The sequence below is a fragment of the Momordica charantia genome, assembly GCF_013281855.1.
Source record: "Momordica charantia cultivar OHB3-1 chromosome 10 unlocalized genomic scaffold, Mcharantia_2.0 BLBB01000010.1, whole genome shotgun sequence".
In the NCBI taxonomy this organism is placed as follows: Eukaryota; Viridiplantae; Streptophyta; class Magnoliopsida; order Cucurbitales; family Cucurbitaceae; genus Momordica; species Momordica charantia.
The window spans coordinates 6487037-6509471 of record NW_028275158.1 but is presented as its reverse complement, the minus strand read 5'-3'; the positions used below and the strand labels follow the sequence as shown (position 1 = coordinate 6509471).

The following is a 22435-nucleotide window of genomic DNA, read 5'->3' as shown; positions in this document are numbered from 1 at the left end:
TTTTGTGAAGTACATAGGGCCATTTGCTACTATGTTTGCAGACAAGCTTCATTTATAGAAGCAAACTTAACATTGGAATCTTAATCATTTTTCTCCTTAATAAATTTAGGTTAGACCCCAAATCATCCACTTGAAAACCATATGAAATTATGGTTTCTTTTCCTCTTTTATATATGTTATTTTGAACAGAAACGTTATTCTATGACTCTTCGTTATATTAATTATTGTGGAGATTTGTGATTTTTCATCGTGAAAGTCTTTGTATGGTAACTTTGTACGGTGATACTTAGAAATTAAGATTGCAACTCTTTCATACAACTTCTAAGATTGTTTTTTTTCTCCTTGTTTTTATCAAGTTCTTTACTTTTGTGAATATTATAAAAATCTTCCCATTGGTTTTCATAAATAGTTAATTTAATTATATTAATTCTATCATAAACATTACAGAGTTCATTACAGGAAATTTCTAACATATTTTACTTGGTTCCACATGTATTTTTGAGTATTAAGTTACTAATACAAGAAGATAATAATTGTATCTTAAGAGACAATTGCAAACAACAATAACATAAAAAAGACTTTAAATGAAAAGTATCTTCTGTCCGACCTACATATCTATTCAAAAGTAATTGTAGTTAATTAATCGGATCCATCGAGAAGTCGATAACTACTTCTAGAGAATGGAATGAATAATTTACTCCAAAACAAACGATGGATTATTTTCTATGTGAACAAATCAAATTTATATTCTCTATCCATATTAGAATTTTAAAATCTTAACTCATAATTAAGAAGCTAAGCTATATCTTTGTACTATATTAATTAACTTTTACAAATCATAAACCTAAAAACCAAACCTTGGTTTCTATATCTTATCTAAAATACATTTTCTAGTCTAACTTCTCACAATCCACCTTCATTAAAATCATGATCCAACTATACTATAAAAAAAATCCTCTTTAAAGTAAATAGATTGGGATTCCCAAGATCGAAATAATATATGAGCTTATTTTATTGGTTATATTAATGGCAAACCATGGGGTTTATAAAGTGAGACTATATATCTTTTAATGGAATAATGCCTTACACACGTGTAGCTGACCCAGCAACCCTATGAAAAAAATTCTAAACATGAATGATTGTGACAAATTATTGACTAATTAAATATTAGACTTGGCTTCCCTAATTCATGGGAAAACTAATGTTAGATCGAGTTAATTTTATCTTTAGATCATTAACTTTAGAATTGTTGGTGCCAACCTGAACACGACTCAATGGATTATTAAGATACACCTACATCTAACCAGAAGATCGTGAGTTCGATTCCCTCCCCCTAAATGTGGTACTTAAAAAAAACTTTGGAATTATAAGTAATTTTAGATTAGGAAAAGAAAAGTTTAGATTAAAATTTTAGTTCTTATATACTTTTTTAAAGTACTCTCACCTTAGATATTTAAAATGAATTTCATGATGTGGCATTCATAATGACACATGGCAAGTAATATTGGTGGAAAAATATATAAATTTGAGTTGTATTTTAAGACATTATTTCATGCTTTGATTGAAAAACATAATTAGAATTAATACTGTCTTAATGTCATCTTAAGCACACTTGCAATAAAATATTAACTTCAAAGTAGGGAGCTGACTACTTAAGTTTTTTCTTTTTTTGACATAGATCATTTAAGTTGTTATTTTATGAAGTAGAGATCTCATATTAATTCTAATTATATCGTTTTACTACGTATATAAGTTAAATTTTGTATGTTAAAAACAATTTTTGGTCCCCCTGCTTTAATTGAGAGTAGCAACGGTAAACTTTAGTTTGTAATAATTTGATCCCATATTTTAAAATTGATGACAATTCAGTCCCTAAATTTTAATATAGGTAACAATTTAGTCCATATATAGTTTAAAATTGGTAAACGTTTTACTCCCTACCATGAAAAAATCATCAAATTTAAGTGTCGATTGGTATAGTATAACGATTTAAATCTTTATAATTTACAAACATATTTAGTTCCAAATCAGTTTATTTGATCTACTCTATAAAAATCCCTATGAATTAAATTTTCACAATATTTTTTTAATGATTGTTGGAGGAGAGAACTTCTAAAGGCCGACCTGTTTGAGGCTGCACAGACCGACCTGTAGAGAGGTATCGAAATTCGACACTTAGATGCATGCACCCCACCTTGAAGTAGGGTTGGATCCGGAGGGCTCCGTATGGATCAATGGTCCTTGCATGTCCCCAACCCGAGAAGAGAAATATCCCGATGGGACAGGTAGCTACACCCCTTTGACTGCTATAAATACACCACCACTCCTCTAAGTTAGGTACGAGAATTTGTCTAAAGCTGATCAGTCTAAACTCATATTCCAAAATAACTTGGACGTCGGTGTGTACCACTTGTTTTTGCATGTACCATCGGTGAAGCTCGCTTCGAACAACTCGCACATTTTAGACTATACAGACTAAATTATTATATAGTAAAATTTAGAGACTAAATTATTATATAGTAAAATTCAAAGACTAAGTCATTACCCACTTTGGGCTTCTATTGAATCGAAAAATAGGTTTGATTGTCCATCTTTTTGATATAATAGTAAGGCATCCTCCGGATAATTCAAATCGAAGCAATTGGATGTCCGACTCGGACCTATATGACATGACCGAGCAATAGAAATACTCTAACACTCTACCTTTGTCATATATTCCATACATCACACGAGATAGATATCATATTCATGAAATATGATTCACTTTCAAGATAACTTCCCTTCAATTTATCCTTCCATCAACTAAATTACAAGACCAAACCAACTCTGCTAACACACTATAGTAGTAGCTCAAACTCAATGCAAAGCCAGTCAAATAAAAAGGGCAAAAAAAAAAAAAACAGCTGGTTGATTTACAAATTTCTGTTCTCAGAGTTGGACAAAGAAAAGAAAAGAGAAAATAATATTATAATAATACCACATATCCAAAAAGCTATCGACTTTTCCCAGGTAGTGGATAACAGGTACAACATCCTTAAAAATCATTACATGAAATTGAAGCAGCTTTAATGGAGGCTGTCATGATGACAAAAGTTTTCCCCTTGGCTCCATTATGTCTGTAATCTTCAATTTCCTCCCATGTTTTTGGTATAAAAACCCTTGTTTTCCTCAACTCTACCACTCCCAACTCCACTTCTATATTCACCACACCACCAAGCTCTCATCCTTTCAACAATGGGTTCCAGGCTTCTCAAGACCTTCATTCTCATCTTCCTCATCTTCACTTCCCATAATTCAGGTACTTCTAGTGCAACTATTTACCTATTATCGAGAGCGAGTAGCCGGTCTGTTATGCCAATACGAGTACATATTATCTTTCTTAAGGTGGAAGGTTTTATTTTCCAACTCAAATAACGAATTTTATGACTAAATTCTAATTCACGTATGAAATTAGAAACAAAAAACATCGAACAGAATTAAAGTTTAACATCTCTTTGTTTTGATGTATAGAGAATAATCACAATCTAAATATGAAGTATTGACTGATATTGTTTTCCATTGTGTAGGAGGAGCTCATGGCCTGAGCCCAAAAGATAGTCCAAAGGCAGAACCAAATCCTTGTGGTCAGGTAAAAAGAAATATATGATAAATATAATATTATTTAGGAAATTATGTTAGAAGATTAAATAAATTTACATCTACATCAATAATAGGTGAGTTTCGCCGCCTTTTCCAACATAGTTCAACTGATTAATTATATTATAGTATATATATTATATACACTAGACTAAAAAGTTGAATCCTCATCTTTACGTGCGGTTGAACTTCAAAAGAAATCGAGCGTTGAAATTGCACTACTTTTTGCAGAAGATTATTGTGAAAGGGAAAGTGATGAGAAAGGTTTTGGGAATGGAAGAAATATTGATGGACTATCATGAGCCAGGGGCCAACCCAAGTCATGAGCCAAGGAAAGGAAGCCCTGGAGGTCGAGCCAGCATCAATCCATGAACATAATTAATTCTCTTAATCCACGAACCAAATCAGAAACCAACTTTAATTATCTGTAATCCTTTTGAAATATAATAAGCTTCTGTTGTATATATGTTGATTTGGCAGCACTTAATTTCAGTATTGTAATCTTTATAAAAATGTTATATTACCAAAAACAAACGTCATATTATCAATCCTTCTTGGCTTTTGAGTTACATTCAAGTCGATAATATTGCAAGGTTTAAGATTCTATGTAATTACACAAGAACTGAAAGCTATATTATTTTAACCATGATTATTAATGTGAAGCGAGGTGAGAATATTCCGTATCATATTAGTGTTAGACAATTTTTTTTGAAAACTAATAAGTAATTAAGGAGTTTTGGTTTTACCAACCATGTTAAAAATGTCAACATGAATATACTTCGATTGGTTAAAGTATCTATCTCCGACTAAAAAGTCCGAAGTTCGAACCTCAATATATCCTACCTGCTCTACTAAAAAAACAATGATAAAGATTGCAATATTGTCTATCAACGCAACACCTTGGCATTCAATTAGTGGACATATATGTCAAACCAAGAGGTTGTGAGTTCGATCCTCACCTCTATACATGTTGTACTAAAAAAAATTGTGGGAATGAGGGCACGATGGAGTGTGGGATTATCGTGATATTTTTTCAGATCGTAATAAGGACATTATCCATATTATCATTATCCTCGTTGGAATATTGACAACTACTTGGTCACAGTTAAATTTAGAATCTCTTTGCTAATTTCAATATGTATATATCACAAATTGACAATATTAAAGGGGAGATCAATATTTTTTTTTTTTTTAGAAAATAAGAGGAAAACAACTTAAGTACATACCACAAGTTTGGAAAAAACTAAACTATCTAAACTATGTGGGAGTATGATACTCCACTATTCCCTAAAATCATTTCCCATCACTCCTCTTACTAAACCATGGATCACCTTGTTTGCCTCTCGATTGATATGTCTCATTGAGGTTATTTTCATGTCTTCTATCATTTGTCAGATTTCTTTTAGAAGCCAAATAAATTCAGTTTGATCTTGACACTGTCCGTGAAGGAAATGAATCGCTTCGAGGGAGTCGGATTCCAAGTGAATTGGTCGGTGGTGTTCTTGTCGAATCGCATGCAAGCCTCGCAAATAGCCATCACCTCCAAGTAAAGTAACATCCATTTCCTCTTTTGTACTTCTACAGTCTGTGCTTATGACTTCTCCCTTCTCGTTTCTAAAAATCCAGCCGATCCGCCTTTTGGTGTTTGTATCTGCTCGCCAAGCTGCATCCGTGTTTAATTTCCACGAATTTGGCATTGGTGGGTTTCATCGGCCTTCTTTATTGTCTCCCATTCGTCTAGTCAGGTGCAGTTTCTTGTTTATTGAGTTTCCTTCTGGGTTTTTGTTTTTGCTTGCACTAATGTTAATATATCTTTATCTTAGAAGAAGAATGTTAATGTATCTTTCAATCGCCATTTGAATGTCTCCGGTTTCTTGATGAACTTATTTATTCCTTATTTCCCAAATCTGTCAAGGTATGATCATGCTTGTTTGTCGTTCTTCTTTTTCCATCTTTATCTATTAGCCACTCCCAATAATCTTTTTTTATATCTAACGCGTATGATATTAAATCAAAGTAGACAGACATCATATAGTTTGAACTCATTCCCTCTCAATTCTTTTTGAATTTTCTAGGCCTTTGGACCGACAGACGAACTTACCTCAATGCTTTATATATATGGTTCAATTTTTTATTAGAAAAAGAACTTAGGAGAGAGTACTATTATATATGGTAGTGTTAAATATGAATGTACGATCTAATTGTAGAAGAACTAAAATGATAATGTTATTATATACACGAAGCACAATAAATTAAACAAACCAGTTACAATAATTAATACTCTTAAGTGACGATGCAGCTGATAAAGTGATGACTAATTCAGATACAACCTGGTTCAATTTCAAATCTCATCTCTCCCTTTTATCATTTGAAGATACATAAATTAAAAAAGATTTTTCTTTTTTCTTTTCTTTTGTATTTTATTTTTTATTTTTGGAAATATGGAGCTAACCACTGCCTCTATTATATTATTGTCCCACCATGAAAGGGCTCTATAAATGTGCTTCAAATTTTTACAAAGATCACATTAACAAGAGATATCATAAATAAATTATGTACTTAAAAGTACCCTTCTTTGTGAAGCTCTATAATTTATTCAAGTGGGTGTGGATCATTGACACAAACCCACATGCCAAAACCATCATTGAAAGGCAATGGTCGTACGAACTCCACATTCGAAAAGTTGAAACAAAAAAACTCAAAAAAGAGGAACCAAATTGGTGTGTGTTTGAAGGGATAAAGCTATATTCATGCATTATGAATAGGGGACATCATCATTCTCAAATATCGTTTTTAACTTGTGTATTAAACTAATCAAGATTCTTCTTCCCAATTTGTTTTCATGATCTTAACTTCTTCTCTTTGCTAGCTTCAATATGTTTCTAAAGGGAGTGTTAGAACTTGGGAATTGTGAAGATAGATATATGTGTGTTGCTACCCATGATTGGATATGTTTACTAGATTGGATTAGGGTGAGAATATTCATTTTTGGAAAATATCACCTCATTGATGTATGCAAGAATTATCACACAAAAAGAGGAGGCTTAAATAAAGACACTCCAATTAAGGGAAAAGGTAGAAGAGGCTTAAATAAAGACACTCCAATTAAGGGAAAAGGTAGAAGGATCATAATTAAAAAAAAAAAAGAGAATAGATTTTGATGTCCAAATAGATGTAGAAATCGTGACATCTCTCGAATGTTTATGAGAGATTTTGTTGAGCTTGTGAAAATTTGGAGAATCGTGGTAAGCTCTACGTAACATTTCTCTAATTTGTGAGAGACGGTATAGAGAGACTCACAGAGATTAAGTGGTCAATTTGGTTTGGGAGCACAAAGTCAACTTAGAACGTGGAAAATATGCAGTACCAAAGACTTGTAGAGAGCGGGACAGTGAAGAAATAGATGGTCCAATGATTCCGAAGCTGATTTGCGGATGAGACACCATCCAGGATTAATGTATAAATGCGGTAGACATTGTTGCAGTTTATCCTCGGTGTTTAAAGCACGATAGAGGATGCACCAACGAAAAAATTTAAATTTCTTTAGAATTAAAAGTTCCAAAGTTTAGGGAAGAAGCTAATTTAATTAATACTATTTTGGACTCAATACTTTCTACTTTGCTTCATTTTTTAATTCAGGTACTTTCAAAACGTTTATTTTAATTTATTTACTCTGAGTTTTTATTCATTTTAGTCGTCTTTTGTATTTTCAAAAGGTCTGTTTTTATTCTTGTACTTTAAAAAATGATTAATTTAATTGGTCATTATTTGTAAAATTTAACACAAAATTTATACCTAATAACAGAAATTCTTTAACACAAATTCATAGATACATTTCAAGAAATTTAGTACATATTTTAAAAGTACATAACTAAAATGAACATCAAGAATCAAAATGAACAAAATTAAAAGTACATAAACTAAAAGAGACGCTTCGGGAGTACAAATACCAAAATAAATCAAAATAAAAAAATTAAGTTACAGGTTCTTAAAAGAAGTTGTTTAACATAAATATTAAAGTAAGAAATTCCAATTAAGAGCAAAACTCTTGTGCAATGCAATGTTGTCCTTTTCTTTTCCTTTCTATTTCATATTAATAGTTCACAATCTTAATCAGATTATATTCAAGCTTTGCATATGCATGGGGAGTATTGACAATAATATTTGAGTCTTTAGTTGTGATTTATGTTCTAGATATATGTTATAGGGTAAATTTAATCATTTAGGATTAGGATTACTTTATTTTATTTTTAATTAAATAGAAAATGAAATGATAATACAAGAGTTCAAACATAAAATCTCCTGCTCTAATACCATTTTAAAAACATGTTAAATCACCGACAAACATAAAAGCTTAAGCTTAACGTTATGATTACTTATTTTGTTCTTCCCCTTTCTCACAATATTCTTTTAATTTCACTAAAGGGAAACAAAAAAGCTAAAACAAAATAATGTTCACTAAATAGGCATGTAGTAATTTACTATTTCGACAGACCATAGAATTTGCATCATTATTACTTAGCCAACTAACTTGGCACTAATTTTTTTCTTTTTATTGAGCGCGAGGATTTGGAGGAAGATTTGAACCTTCGATCTTAAAGAAAAGACTAGATGCACAACTTTAATATATCCTTGAGCTATGCTACTACCACTACAAGAAAAATAAGCTTTGACGATAAAAATATTTTGTCACTGAAGTTCGTATTCAACGATGAAAATGCTTTTGACGTAGCAAGCGTCGTCGGAACGCAGTCGCTAGTATACTCATGTTTGTGATGCGAGAACTACTTACCAAGAACTTTTCTCCTTCCAATAGTTCGTCAGTGGAAACATAATCAACTACAATAATAAGAGATAAATACAATGAGCAAATAACTATCTCTCAAATCTAAAGACTTCAACAAAAGCCAACTAACTTTTAAGAACTACAACAATAGAATTGTAGGGATACAAGAATGAAAAACCTCACTAAATACCCACGAGAATAGGTTACCGACGATGTTATACAACCTTAGGATCTCGTCTCTATCGCTTCGCCAACACTCTACCTCAGCACCCACTAATTTCGTGCACCTACATGCCTTGGTCGCCTCTCAAATGGACAACAACACAAAAAATCAACCTAAAAATGCAAAATTATGAATTTATATCATCGCTACAGTGCCATGACGCTACGAATAGAAGAAAATTGCATGCCCGCCTTCATGATAGCACCATCCCAACGTCAATTTGGCTTCACAATCCCAATAGTTTGATCCATATTAAGATATAAATATTGGTTCTGATTATATTTACCCATGAAATATTGAAGGTTCATGGTATTAATATTCATGGGTTCCATCTCAAAACCAATTGGCGATGAGAGGAGTAGTCTATGTCTATTGTAAACCTATGTAAGGTCGGTTCCTTAACATGTCCCCTCAAGATCGCGGATCTAGGTCGGATCCTTTTTTTTTTATCTGATGCTCGTTTGAGTTTTTTGGGCTCTGATACCAATATTAATAGTCACGGGTTCCATCTCAAAACCAATTGGCAATGAGAGGAGTAGCTCATGTCTATTATAAATTTATGGAAGGTCTCATTTTCTTTTCAATATGGATTTCTTAACCTGTGGAAGATACGAAAATCTAAAAATCTAAAAATAAGAGGGAAAAAGGACTAATTTGCAATAATAGAGTGAGGGAAAAGAAGAAATATGGCCCAAAAGGAGCAAATATCAAGAATTAAGGATAAGATAGAATTTGTACTTTTGAACAGTAGAGCGGGGCCTTTGCTATAACCTTTGCCGACAGAGCTCGACTTATATAAACCAACCTTCCCATGTCATTAATTACAATTAATTATGGTATTAAACATTTTTCTTAATATTAATAATGTTATTAATTATATGCTTTTCATGTAGGGTTTTTTGCTATGTGAAGACTAAACCCTTTTGGTGGAATGCTACCTAATCCACACGTGTAAGTGACTCAAAGCAACACCTCAATAATGCTAAAACATGTGAATGATTGATACAAATTTAAGTATATTAAGTATTGATTAATTTTTATAATTGAATAAGCTTTTATTAGTTTTCTCTTAATTGTTTGGCATGTAATTTTTGATAATATATATAGTTGGGTCGTGTAGAATTTTGTAATTTATCAAAAAGAAAAAAAGTGAAATCTATTTTATTAATTCATTTTGTGATTTACAAAGTTATGAGATGATTAATTAGGGAACATATAATTGCACAAACATATAATATGGTGTTTGTTCAAGCCAAGAGGTTTTTTCTTTTTTTCCCTTAAATGCAAATTAAAAGATTTAAAGTAAAGTTGAAACTTTTAAAACACATATTACGGATAAAATTGAAACTATTTACATAGATTAGGAATAATATTCATATAATTTTAGCCTAAATGTTAATGTGTGAGTGATTTGATTGAAAATAGTATATATATGATCTGGAGCTTATTACGTGTAAATGGAGAGAAGAGTTTTATTATTGAGAAATGAATATTAAACTCTACAAAATACAATAAGTGAACGTTTACTTATAAATAGAAGTAATCTGTTACCAAAGCGAGCATAGTTCTACAGACTGCGGTAATTGTATCTCCGATCAAGAGATTATGAGTTCAATTCCTATCTAACTACAAATAGTTAAGAACCAAACTATGGTTAATCTAATAGATCTATTAATTTTTGTTATTATTATTTAAAAAACCTAAAAATGATCCATCCAATATAACATAAATAATTTATGTTCGAGAGATCATATCTAAAAAAGTAATTGCAATTGCAATTGTTATTATTATTTTCTTTTATTTTTTATTTTTTGATAGAATATCTGGACTAGTTTACGCCCGCTTCAACTAATTTCATAGGAGAGTTGTTTGACCTTACTATATTTGGTGCCAGAAAATAAAAAATTAATTCCTAAAAAATAATTGCAATTATGGCAAAAGAAAGCGTTAACTAAACTTATTACTCCATTGTATGGCACGTGTGGCTTGCACGTAATAAACGAATTTTCTAAGATGCTTTGCTACCCCTAGCTTTTCTTTGGGAAGAATCCATCATCTTTGCTTCTTCTAGCTAATCGAGATCATTAGCTTCATTTTGCAATTATAGTATCTTGGATATTTCTTTAAATGGGAGCACTTTTTATAATTAAGCATTTTATTAATTAATGTACGCATAAAAAATACATACACCATTTAGTCTAAAATATACTTTAGTTGGTAACGATTTAGTAATCTATTCATACTCTAACAACTTGATCCATCAACTTTAATATATAACGTTTCTATAGTTTTAAGTTTTATGTAAGAGATTCAGCCTCAAATCATAAAAAATATTGTTCAGATTTGATACCGTTACTTATAAATTAAAAATACTAAATTGTTATATAATAACATCGAGACTTAATTTTGATGAGTTTTTTACTTAGGATTGAATTGTTATAATTTTTAAACCACGGAAACTAAAAGTGTTACGTACTAAAGTTACTGAATTGTATTGCCTTTTATGCAAATTTTCTCTGATGCTTCCGTTCCCTGGATATATTGAAAATTTTATTCGAGGAAACTATGCATAAAAATTTAGATTGCAGATCTACTATCCTGTGGTGCAATATGCTCGGGTTTCGATAATCTGGCACATATGGTTGGAGCGAAATTATCATACCTTCTTCAATTCTGCTAGATCAATATCAAAATTTCAACTTCAACATCAACATCAAAAAATCCCACATCTTTTGTAATTCATCAAACTACTTTTTCATAGCATCCCTTTTTGTTTCTTTTTTATGTTTCTCACATACACTTTAATGAAATGACTGATATCTTTTTTTAAAAAAAATATCGATTATATTGTTAAAAAGTAAAAGACTAAATTATTATAAACTAAAGTTGATGAACTAAATCATAACAGCAGAGAGCATAATTCTTTTTTAACCAAAAGCTTATATTTACAATTAATTCCCTAGAGATATTTAGAGAAAAGAAAAAGATATGAGTCTTTTTATATGGTCTTGTGTATGAGTATCCTGAAAAAGAGGTTGACTTTAATTCCTCAGGTAGTAGTGGATAACAGGTACAGCAATTTTAGAATCATTACATGAAGCTTTAATGGAGGCTATCATCATTACACTGAACTTCTCTCAATTTGGCTCCATTATCTTCCTAATTCCTTCTATAAAACCCTTAGTTTTCTTCCAACCCTAGCCACTCCCAACTTCACTGCTAATTAATTAATTGAATTCATCACCTTCATCCACCTCTAGCTCTGATATATTCCTTCAACAATGGCTTCCATGGCTGCCTTCAGCACCTTCATTTTCATCTTCCTCATCTTCACTTCCCCTAATTCAGGTACTTTTAAGATCCATAAGAATTAGGGTTTGTTGAGTTCCCTTTCTAATTCTCTATAACCATGCCAATTATTTCTTCAATTGATCATTTCATACATCTGTTTAGGGTTTATAAACTGATGATCAGTTTTTTGTTTTCATTTGTAGGGGATGCTGATGGCCTGAGCTTGAAGGAGGGTTTGAAGCTACCAAACCCTTTTGGGCAGGTGAGAAACCCTAAGTTGGAACTTCACCATTTAAATTCATTAGAAAAGAAATTCAGCTTCGAGTTCGACATCTTAAGCTTAAAAATATCGAGTCTAAAGGGTCGAGAAAGCTCGAGTTTACAGAATTAACCTGTATTTTTCGAGGTGCATATTTAGAAACTATGTGACGGAGTGAGTTTGAGAAAAGTGGATTTGGGATTAGGCTTAAATCTATGGGATATGCATGTCCAGCAAACCCTAAGTTTGAAAAATTAATTCACAGAGCTAATATATGATGAGTTTGACATCTTTTTTTAGAGGAAATCAAACAATTTCGAGTATGAGAAATATACCTACAAAAGAGAAGACTAGAAGAAAGCACTCCAATTTAGAGAAATGGTTGAAATATCGTAGGATTTGGAAGGTTGAAATATGAGTTTGACTTTTGGAGCCTATGAATTTGGAAGGTTTAGGAAGGTCTGAATCGTCTAACCTAACTATATTTGGAACCTAAACCTACGAGTCACAGTTTGGGAAGAGCATATTTAGGATACCGTCGTAACTCAGGGATTTGTTTAAACAAACCCTAGGTTCACGGATAAATATAAGTTCAACATCTTAACCCAAACCGTCCCCGTCCCTAAAGCTCCGCTGCGTGTATGTGATTCTACGAAACTATAGATCCAAGGACAGAAAATAATGACATCGATGTCGATGACACGGAATTAAGTGACAAATCAACAAACATTATAGCATAAATGAATGGATACAATTTTAATTTTATTGATGGATGAATGTCTTAACAAAAGGTAAGAAAATCATAATTCAATCTTTGTAAATTACACAGGTGACAGTTGAAAAGAAAGTGACAAGAAAGCTATTGGGAGCAGAAGCAATTTTAGACTATGCGAGCCCTGACCACAACACACGACATGAGCCCAGGATTGGGGGCCCTGGAGGTAGAGCAAGCACCAATCCTTAAGCCATGGCTTTGCTCAAATTTAGGGCTTAAAAAAACTTTCAACTTAAAGTTTTATAGTGATATATGCTTAATTTCTGTGCTTTAAATTTAATTTTGTGAAGCGTTTGAAAAATCAAGTGTGTAAGATGTTTATTGGAGTGAGTATGATATATAGTGTGTGAAAGAGAGTGATATTTGACATGTAATATATAAATGGTATGTGAAAGAATGTGAAAAATTTTGTGTTTCCGTATTGGTACGATATTGTTATTATCTTAGAGCTCTTGAATCTGGTTTGATAGCAATTTTGATCGTTTTAGTTTTTTGTTTTTAAGAATTATGATTTGCTTCCTCGTAGTTTCTTTGGTATTATATCTTGTTCACCTTTCTTAGGAAGACACGATTGAATTCTTGACTAAATCTAAAAATATACTAAAACAAGTTTCTAAAAAACTAATTTTATTTTATTTTGTTTTAATTTTTAAAATTTGACTTAGATTTTGAAAACTATTTAAAAAGGGTAAATAATTATAAACAAAACAAAAAACTCATAAGTGTATTAGTATTCGTACTAGCAAGCATTGGTGGTTGGTCTCTTGGTTATATCGGTTTAGAGGTCTCAAGTTCAAACTTTCGGATAAGCTTAATACAAAAAACTCTAGGATGGGCATGGGTGCCCTCACGTATAGAGGAGCAAAGCTCCGACTCCCGATTATCAAAACAAAAAAAAAGTGTTAGTACTTTCTTTTTTATAAGCTAAATTTTCAAAAATAAAATAATTATCAAACGAGACTTTAATTATTATGGGCGGAGATTTGAACCCACCAACTTTTAGTTAGATATATGCATTAACTAATTTGAGCCTAGCAAAAGTTTGCCAACAAAAAACCTCTTATTAGTTGTCAAATAATATAATATTGAGGTTTTTTGTTTCATTCATATTGTTTGGTATGCATAACCTCTCTCTTTGGAAATTATTAAGAATAATGCCAAATATTAATCACTGTTTTTTTTAAAGATTAATGATTACAACGAAATCTAATAAAATAACTACTTCTGGATTTCATAAAATGATTGACATAAGAAAATGGAAAATAAAAACGACCTATGATAATTTCTACGTAAATTAAAAACGTTTATCAGTATTTAATTTGTTTTCTAATTATTTGAAATTTATTGGTTTGTGCATGTTGGACTATGTTTGGTTTGGTTTGGTGTAAATGAATTTTGATAACAACATGTTTTGATTGAGAGACAAACTTTGTGTTAGGTACTGAAATTATTGATGGGATAATCAATCGACAAACTTGATGCTCAAATAATAAAAATATGACAGAATTAATTGGCTAGCTGACTTTATTCTTTTTAATTATAATTTTGTTCTATTTTTTTTTTTATTTTTATAATGTTTGAAAACAGTTTAAATCTTATTTTGATTCGTGAAAATTTTTACATTTGTCCTGTTTCGAGTCTTTAAAGGTTCATTTGGTAACATTTATATTTCTGGGTTCATCTCCTTTATTGTTGTTATTTATTGTTTCTTGTTTTCTTTTTTTGTTTCTTATTTTTTTAATAAATAAAAACATAATTGTATGGGATAATAATTTCTCGTTTATTGTTAAAAAAGACACTAAAGCATGTTTTGTAATCATTTCTTCTTTCTCTTTCGTTAAAATTTTAAATTGAAAAAAATTATAGAAAATACTAATTTTTTAATCACGTATTCAATTTTTTTTATCTTATATTTAATTTTTAATATTTACCAGTATTTTAAAATCAAATAAAAATAATATGTTTTGAAAAAAAAAAACTTAAAACTAGAATAAGAAAAAAAAAATTGATTTTGTTGTTTCCAAAATTCCAACACAATTTTGGAAAGGTTTTTTAACAATTATCAAATGCTTAGGTTTTTCAAAAAGGGTAAAAGACAAATAAAAAACAATAAATGCAAACAGTACTAGTCTCTTAACTTTTTCAAATGTTTTATTTTGGTCCGTGAATTTGCACGAAAAAGAAGAAAAATCTATTTAATTAGTCTCAAGTGACTTTCCATATTAATCATTTATAAAAGTAAAATTTAGTTTGAAACATTTGATATGCGTAACCAACTGCATATGTGACTTTAGACACATTTATTTTTACCAACTAGATGAGTGCACAAAAAACGTGTGCTTATATTATTTAAGTTAAATAATTTATGGAACAATTTAACTGTAGGGACTACCATAATATTTGAATCAGGTGCAAAAATAAAACGTTTGAAAGTTGGACCAAAATGGCCTGAAAAAAAAAATCCCGAAAATACTTTAGTGTAGAAAATACATTTCATTTAAAATATTGGGTTTTTTTTTTCTTTGAGATAATTTAATAATATTGAGTTACTCGTTAGGTTTATACTTTATATATAATTTGGAATTACGTAGCCTGATGAGTTTATGGAATTATGTATATATTTTATCCTAGGCTAGATAAATTATAGAAATCAAAATTTTTAAAACCACCTAATTTCGACTGCATAAAAAAAAAATCCACCTTTTGGGATATAACATTAAAATTAAATATATGCTACATGAATTTAAAATTTGCAATTATATTTAGATACGTAATTTAAACTTCCTACTTTTAGTACTTTAATACAAATCCCAACTTTACTAATTAAAAAAAATAAAAAATTGACCCAAACATCACTATGCTATGTGTCACGGTCGTACATTTTTTCAACCGTGCGGCGCCATGATCTAAGCTGGACCATGGCCAGCCTTACGAGGAACTCTAGCTCCAATCCACTTTTCACGCCCCTTTGTGGCTTCGTCGGACCTTAGGCGAGGTTCTTTCTTCCTCAACCGAGCTTCACTTCCAGCGGAATTCTCACTTGACTCGGCAATGCACGTCGCCCGTACGTGCATTTAAACTCTAACGCGACTCTAGCCGGCTTGCCTCTACACTAGGCCAAGTCCCACGGCTCTACCTTGCCTCTACTTTAGGCCAAGGTCTTCTGAACGCGACGTCGCAACTTGTTTCCAACCATCTTGGTTCTCGGTCACTCGACCGTCCCGCTCCTACGATGAGCCAGGACCTTACCGGGATGAGTTCTGACCTATAACGAGGCCAGAATGAGCTTAAAACGCCAGCCGGGTACAACCGGGACATTTCGGCCGCTTTACTATGTCAGAACTAGCTTATCGGGCCCATTGGACGCCTCTAAGACCATTCCTGCCGAGAAACTAGTCAATAACGGGCTAAACGGCCTTACCGGGTACTGCCGGGACGATTCCTGCCGACTTCCGAACAAGGAATGACTAAACTTGGCGACCGGGATGAGTCTTGCCGCTTACCGGGCCAAGACTAGCTTTTTCTCACTTACCGGGTGCCCACCGGTACTTTAGGATGTCACCCCGAGCGTCGGGATGTCATCGGACTTCACTGCTCACTTGGACACGCATACCGAGAACTGACCCATGTGCTTGTCTTAATGATCGGGACCTTCCGGACATCCAGCCATCCGGACACTATCGTGGCACGATGACTCTTGCGCTCGTGCCGTGTCGTTTGAGCATACCGTACCGCATAGGGACCCCCGTGGTACAACCTCCGACACATGGACCGAGGCGCAATGCCGGCACACCCGTGCCGCCCGACACTGTCCTCGAGCTTTCTATCCTCGACGGAAGTCGCCCAAGACACTCGTCTTGTAGACGCTCGCCCTCGCCATGACACACGCATGTGCCATGGGGTGGCTCACTTAGGCCCTGACATGGCCCAGGGGTGGTGGAGAGCCAACACCATGCCTCCCCCTAAGGTACATTCTAAGGCAAACTTGACTTGGCAGGCATGAACGTCGAAAGTGGCGAGGAGTCACTCGCCAACGTAGAGTGCACGTTTGAACTCCCATTGACACGAAACTTGGCGTGCTTACATATCTCACTAATATGCATCTAACTTTAAAGCCGCTCGTCCAAACTCTTGACGGAACCCCAACTTCTAGGGTCGTGGCCCGGGGCCCCAACTGGCCCCCGTTAAGCTTGTCACCGACACCACCGACGTTGCCTTCGCTTTGCATTCTGCATATGCCTTCTCTAGGCATTCTTGAGCACATCCACATGGTGTGATAGGTGATGCACCATCCTCCTTGGTCGCATCACGACACTTCACTCTCGGCCCTTGACATGGCCCGATGGGCGACATATGCTTGTCGCTGACACTTGCACACTACGTGGGCGTCACAACCTACTCTCTACTAGTATGGTTGTGACACTATGCAACTATTAACTAGAGGTAAAAATGTGTTGATGTAAATACATAATTTCAAGTATAATCATAAAATAAAACTAATATGGAATTATTGATTATATACAAAACTGACTATGTAAATATATATATATATATATATATATATATATATATATATATTTATAATTCAAGAGTCGGCGGTTCTTCGGCTTTCCTGTCCCTATATTTGGGAGGTATGCGCACTGTCTCAAATGGATAGTTTGAATGACTTGCGACTTGAAGGAATATCTTTGAGGTCTTGGGTTCAAGTCATATCGAATGCAACACCAAGAAATTGTGGATTATCCCACCTTCCATGTAGTACTAAAAAAAGTATTCTTGATCAATGCATCACTACCCTCCCAAGTTTAATAATTGGAATTATAATTTTAAATTATACCTTAAATTAAATTAGAAAAAAGAAAGAAGGAAGAAAGAAGAAAGAAGAAAGGTAATTCTTTCTAGGAATATTATGTAAAAGAAACCAACGAGTGGACCATTTTAATCAAACATAATCCAAGATTTGAACAAATCAACTAAATAAATTCAACCCTAATTTTAAATAATCAGAAAAATTATATTTTCTTTGAAATCAAATTAAAAAAATTACATTAAAACTAATTAGCCAATAAACCACTCTAAATCAAGTCAACAAATCATCAAAATTAAACTACGAAAATATCCAAATTCAGCTTATAAAAATGCCCAACCTCAGCTAAGCTAAAAACCAAGCAGTCAAAAAAACATCCAAATTCAATATTGAAACGACCAAATCCAATATAAACAAACATTTAAAGGAAAAAAAAAAAAGTCAACACCTAAAATATTAACAGTACTCAAATCTAGCTACAAATCTCAAAACGGAAAATAGAAAAACTCAACTAAACATTAATAAAAATACTACATATTTATTAAAATATCACAATTTTTTTTAATATAATATAAATGCTATTTTTTCTTAATGTAGTTTATATTACATGTGAACTTAAATTTTATTTAGATGCTGTTAGGTCCGTAAAATTTCAAACTTTCACTATATTTAAAAATACATATTTATTTTATGCTACCAGAACCAAAACCTTAAATATAGCTTCACTAAAATAAATAAATAAATAAAAATCATCAGTTTTGAAGTAAGTTCCAATAAATAATAATAATAATATCGAATAATTGGAAGTTGGAAGTTCGGTTTGTATGCCAATATTACTCAATTCAACCCCAACAACAATTGGAAATAATTTCTGACAACGTAATGTAAAGAAAAAAGAAAAGAAAAAGAAAAAGAAAAAGAAAAATAAAAGAAAAAAGGAATAATGAAATTACGATTACACCCTCCCACCCTTCGTTGTCCATTTTCTCTCATCATCTTACTGGAGCTGGAGCAGCAGACCGACAAAGAAATTTGACAGCGAGGACAGTTATTGACGTCTGATCTACTACAGCTTCAACTTCAAACTTCAAACTTTAATCTTCAAACTTCACACTGATTTTTTCATTTTTTCTCTGAAATTTTTTCTCAATCTTCATCTTAATTTGGTTCAGCAAGGTGGGCTGTTTCAATCCCTTGATCCATAATCCTAATCCCTTTTTCCTCCTCAAATTAAAGCCCTCTTTTCCCAGTTCAATCCTCTGCTTTCCATTTCCGCCGCCGCCATGCCCGGTTTGGTCTCCGTCAAAACCCCGCCGGACGCCCCTCCGCTCCGGATCTCCGTCCCCGACACCCCGCCGCCGTCGAATCACCGGCCCCCTTCTCCTCTTCCTAAGAAACAGCCCTCTCCTTCTCCTTCCCGATCCAAGCCCTCGCCCAACGGGAAGAAGAAGCTCCAGCCGGAAAGCCCGACGGCGGCCCAATTTCCGCCGGATTCCTCCCTCGACAACCCCGATCTCGGGCCTTTCCTCCTCAAGCTCGCCCGCGACACCATCGCCTCCGGGGACGGCCCCAACAAAGCCCTAGACTACGCGATCCGCGCTTCCAAGTCGTTCGAGCGGTGCGCCGTCGATGGCGAGCCCAGCCTCGACCTCGCCATGAGCCTCCATGTCCTCGCCGCCATTTATTGCAGCTTGGGCCGGTTCGAGGAGGCAGTGCCGGTTCTCGAACAGGCCATTCAGGTCCCCGACATTGGCCGAGGTCCCGACCATGCCCTCGCTGCCTTTTCCGGCCATATGCAACTCGGCGACACGTATTCTATGCTGGGCCAGATCGAGCGGTCCATTGCTTGCTATGAAGAGGGCTTGAAGATTCAAATCGATGCGTTGGGAGAGACGGATCCGAGAGTTGGAGAAACTTGCAGGTCAGATTTCTACTGTTTTTGTACTAGATGCAGATTTTAGTCTTCTGAGCTCTTATTACTGAAAATAATACATGGGAGTTTGTGGCTTTCTAGTTGGATTTGTAGGTTGAATGTGGATTTCGAGATTGTGCTTGATCTGCATATGTTGGGACTTCACTGTTCAAGTGGACTCTACTTCTAGTGTTAATGTATTTTCTTTAGGTGAAGCTTTCAGTTTGATGGAGTGTTTGTGTTTTCTTGTTTCCTTTGGTTGTTCTTTGCAAACTCTCGTGTATTTTTAGCCTTATTTTTTCATGGCGGAAAATGGAAAAACAAATCTCTGAATTAACTATTTGTTTGTGCTGGTATTGGCCTAGAGTCGATTCAAGTCTAGTCGAGTCGTGGACTACTTTGTCTGTCCTGTAACTCGTTATCACTAGAGTAGAGGTTAAAGTTGAAGATCCGTTGATTATTGTTGGGACTTCAATATAGGTATAGGTTCATTGTTTTTAAGAATTTGTTAGTTTTTATGGATGGAGTTTGAAGGAATGGCTTTGGGTATTAAAGGGAAGCTATCCTGTTAAGTTTGTTGTTCATTTCGGACGATCTCATATTATATGTAGGTATTTATCTGAGGCGCACGTTCAAGCAATGCAGTTCGATAGAGCAGAAGAATTGTGCAAGAAAACTCTTGAGATTCATCATGCACACAGTGAGCCTGCATCGCTTGAAGAAGCAGCTGATCGCCGACTGATGGCGCTCATCTGCGAGGCAAAAGGTGATTACGAGTCTGCGCTCGAGCACCTTGTCCTGGCCAGTATGGCGATGATTGCAAATGGGCAAGACAGTGAAGTTGCTGCCATTGATGTGAGCATTGGAAATATTTACATGTCTCTATGTCGATTCGACGAGGCAGTTTTCTCATACCAAAAAGCTCTCACTGTATTCAAAGCATCTAAGGGCGACAACCATCCTTTGGTCGCCTCTGTTTTCATACGCCTTGCAGACTTGTATCACCGCACTGGAAAGCTCCGAGAGTCCAAATCTTATTGCGAAAATGCAATGAGGATATACTCAAAGCCCGTGCCCGGAACTTCACCCGAGGAAATTGCTGGTGGGCTGACAGAAATTTCGGCAATTTACGAGTCTGTTGACGAGCCCGAGGAGGCATTGAAGCTTTTACAAAAGGCAATGAAGATGTTAGAGGATAAACCAGGACAGCAAAGCACGATTGCCGGGATAGAAGCACGAATGGGAGTGATGTTTTACATGGTTGGAAGGTATGAAGATGCGAGGAGCTCTTTCGAGAGTGCGATATCAAAACTTAGAACAACCGGGGAGAGAAAATCTGCATTCTTTGGGGTTGTTTTGAACCAAATGGGATTGGCTTGTGTGCAGTTGTTCAAGATAGACGAAGCTGCTGAGTTGTTTGAAGAAGCAAGAGGAATTTTGGAACAGGAGTGTGGCAATTGTCATCAAGATACCATTGGAGTATATAGCAACCTTGCTGCAACTTATGATGCTATGGGAAGGTAATTCAAATTATTCACCTCTTTCCCCGTCATTTCCAATCATATTATACATTCTTTTCATTGCATCTGCATATCTCGCCCGGGAGCTCGACCTCCTACTGTCACAGATTTCATCGTTAGTTACTTACACTGGTCGAAAGGAAACTATAGCAACTCACTATCTAGGATATTAAAACTTTTGCATAACTATGCAATAAATTTGGTGTCAAAACAGTATGTTTGCTTGTAACCATTTCGGACGTTCCTCTATCAACTTTAATTCTGTGGATAAGGTGGTTTATGCACCTGGGTTCGGGTCCCTGATCTGATGAATGCTTGATCTAATAGTATCTTATAAAAATAATGCAGAGTTGACGATGCTATCGAAATATTGGAATCTGTTCTAAAGTTGAGAGAAGAGAAGCTCGGAATAGCAAATCCCGATTTTGAAGATGAAAAGAGGAGACTGGCTGAGCTGCTTAAGGAAGCAGGCCGGACCCGAAACCGAAAAGCGAAGTCTCTGGAAAACCTCATCGACCCAAACTCAAGGAAGACAAAGAAGGAGGCGACGAAGAAGTGGCCAGGCCTGGGGTTTAGAATCTGAATAGAGAAGTCTCCTCCAATATGAAATCTGCTTTACTGATCCAACATGCACATTCTGTAACATATAAGATCATGTATAGAGTTGATTTAAATATTTTTATTTTATTTTATTTTCTTTCCATTGGAGCAAGGCCTTCTGTTTCCCTTTATGAACTGAACTCATTTATTGTTTTCTTTCTTTGTGCTGTTAATTGTTTCATTAAATGCATGTCTGTGCTGTAAGGCTGTTGATTGAGAAAGAAAACATTGATCTTGATTGAATAAGATTTTGGAAGAATGTTTTCTCATTTCATCCTCAATTTGGATCTGTATAGTCAGAATTTTTGTAGACATAGGTTATAAAATTATGTATTTTATGTTTGGTTTATCATGTATAAAAGAATGTAGTGTTGGAATTCAAAAAATTAAGATTGTGAGATTAACAAACTCGTAATTTAAAGATAAAGTTGAATTATAATTAGTTTGATTCTTAGATTTATGTCTAATAGGTCTTTAAATTTCAAAAAGTATTCTTAGGATGATACATTTTCAATTCTATGTAAGTTCACAACTTTCAACTTTGCTGTTTCGGAGTTTATTAACTTTTTAATTTTATATCTAGTAGATGGATAAATTTTTAAAAAAATATTTAATCAGTTAGGACT

The 22435-nt window shown here is 34.0% G+C and overlaps 1 protein-coding gene and 2 long non-coding RNA genes across 3 annotated transcripts; all 3 read left to right on the top strand.

The window, feature by feature from the left end:
- The first annotated feature begins 3193 nt into the window (after positions 1–3193).
- Positions 3194–4165, top strand: LOC148208457 (uncharacterized). Its single transcript, XR_015788554.1, has 3 exons — positions 3194–3298; positions 3567–3628; positions 3868–4165. It is a non-coding gene; the product is annotated as an uncharacterized LOC148208457 (long non-coding RNA).
- Positions 4166–11822: 7657 nt separating this feature from the next.
- LOC148208456 (uncharacterized) lies at positions 11823–13400 on the top strand. Its single transcript, XR_015788502.1, has 3 exons — positions 11823–11993; positions 12140–12198; positions 13025–13400. It is a non-coding gene; the product is annotated as an uncharacterized LOC148208456 (long non-coding RNA).
- A 5390-nt stretch (positions 13401–18790) lies between these two features.
- KLCR1 (Tetratricopeptide repeat (TPR)-like superfamily protein) lies at positions 18791–22078 on the top strand. The gene is made up of 3 exons (XM_022280988.2): positions 18791–19698; positions 20301–21209; positions 21558–22078. The coding sequence occupies exons 1-3, from the start codon at positions 19061–19063 to the stop codon at positions 21790–21792; spliced, it is 1782 nt and encodes a 593-aa protein (XP_022136680.1). The 5' UTR covers positions 18791–19060; the 3' UTR covers positions 21793–22078.
- The last annotated feature ends 357 nt before the right edge of the window (positions 22079–22435 follow it).

What these genes read in the sequence shown, in the direction of transcription:
- KLCR1 (XM_022280988.2), top strand. Translation starts at nt 19,061, where the DNA reads ATGCCCGGTTTGGTCTCCGTCAAAACCCCGCCGGACGCCCCTCCGCTC. An exon ending in AGAGTTGGAGAAACTTGCAG is followed by an intron (nt 19,699 to 20,300) that starts GTCAGATTTCTA and finishes TATTATATGTAG; the next exon opens with GTATTTATCTGAGGCGCACG. An exon ending in ACTTATGATGCTATGGGAAG is followed by an intron (nt 21,210 to 21,557) that starts GTAATTCAAATT and finishes AAAATAATGCAG; the next exon opens with AGTTGACGATGCTATCGAAA.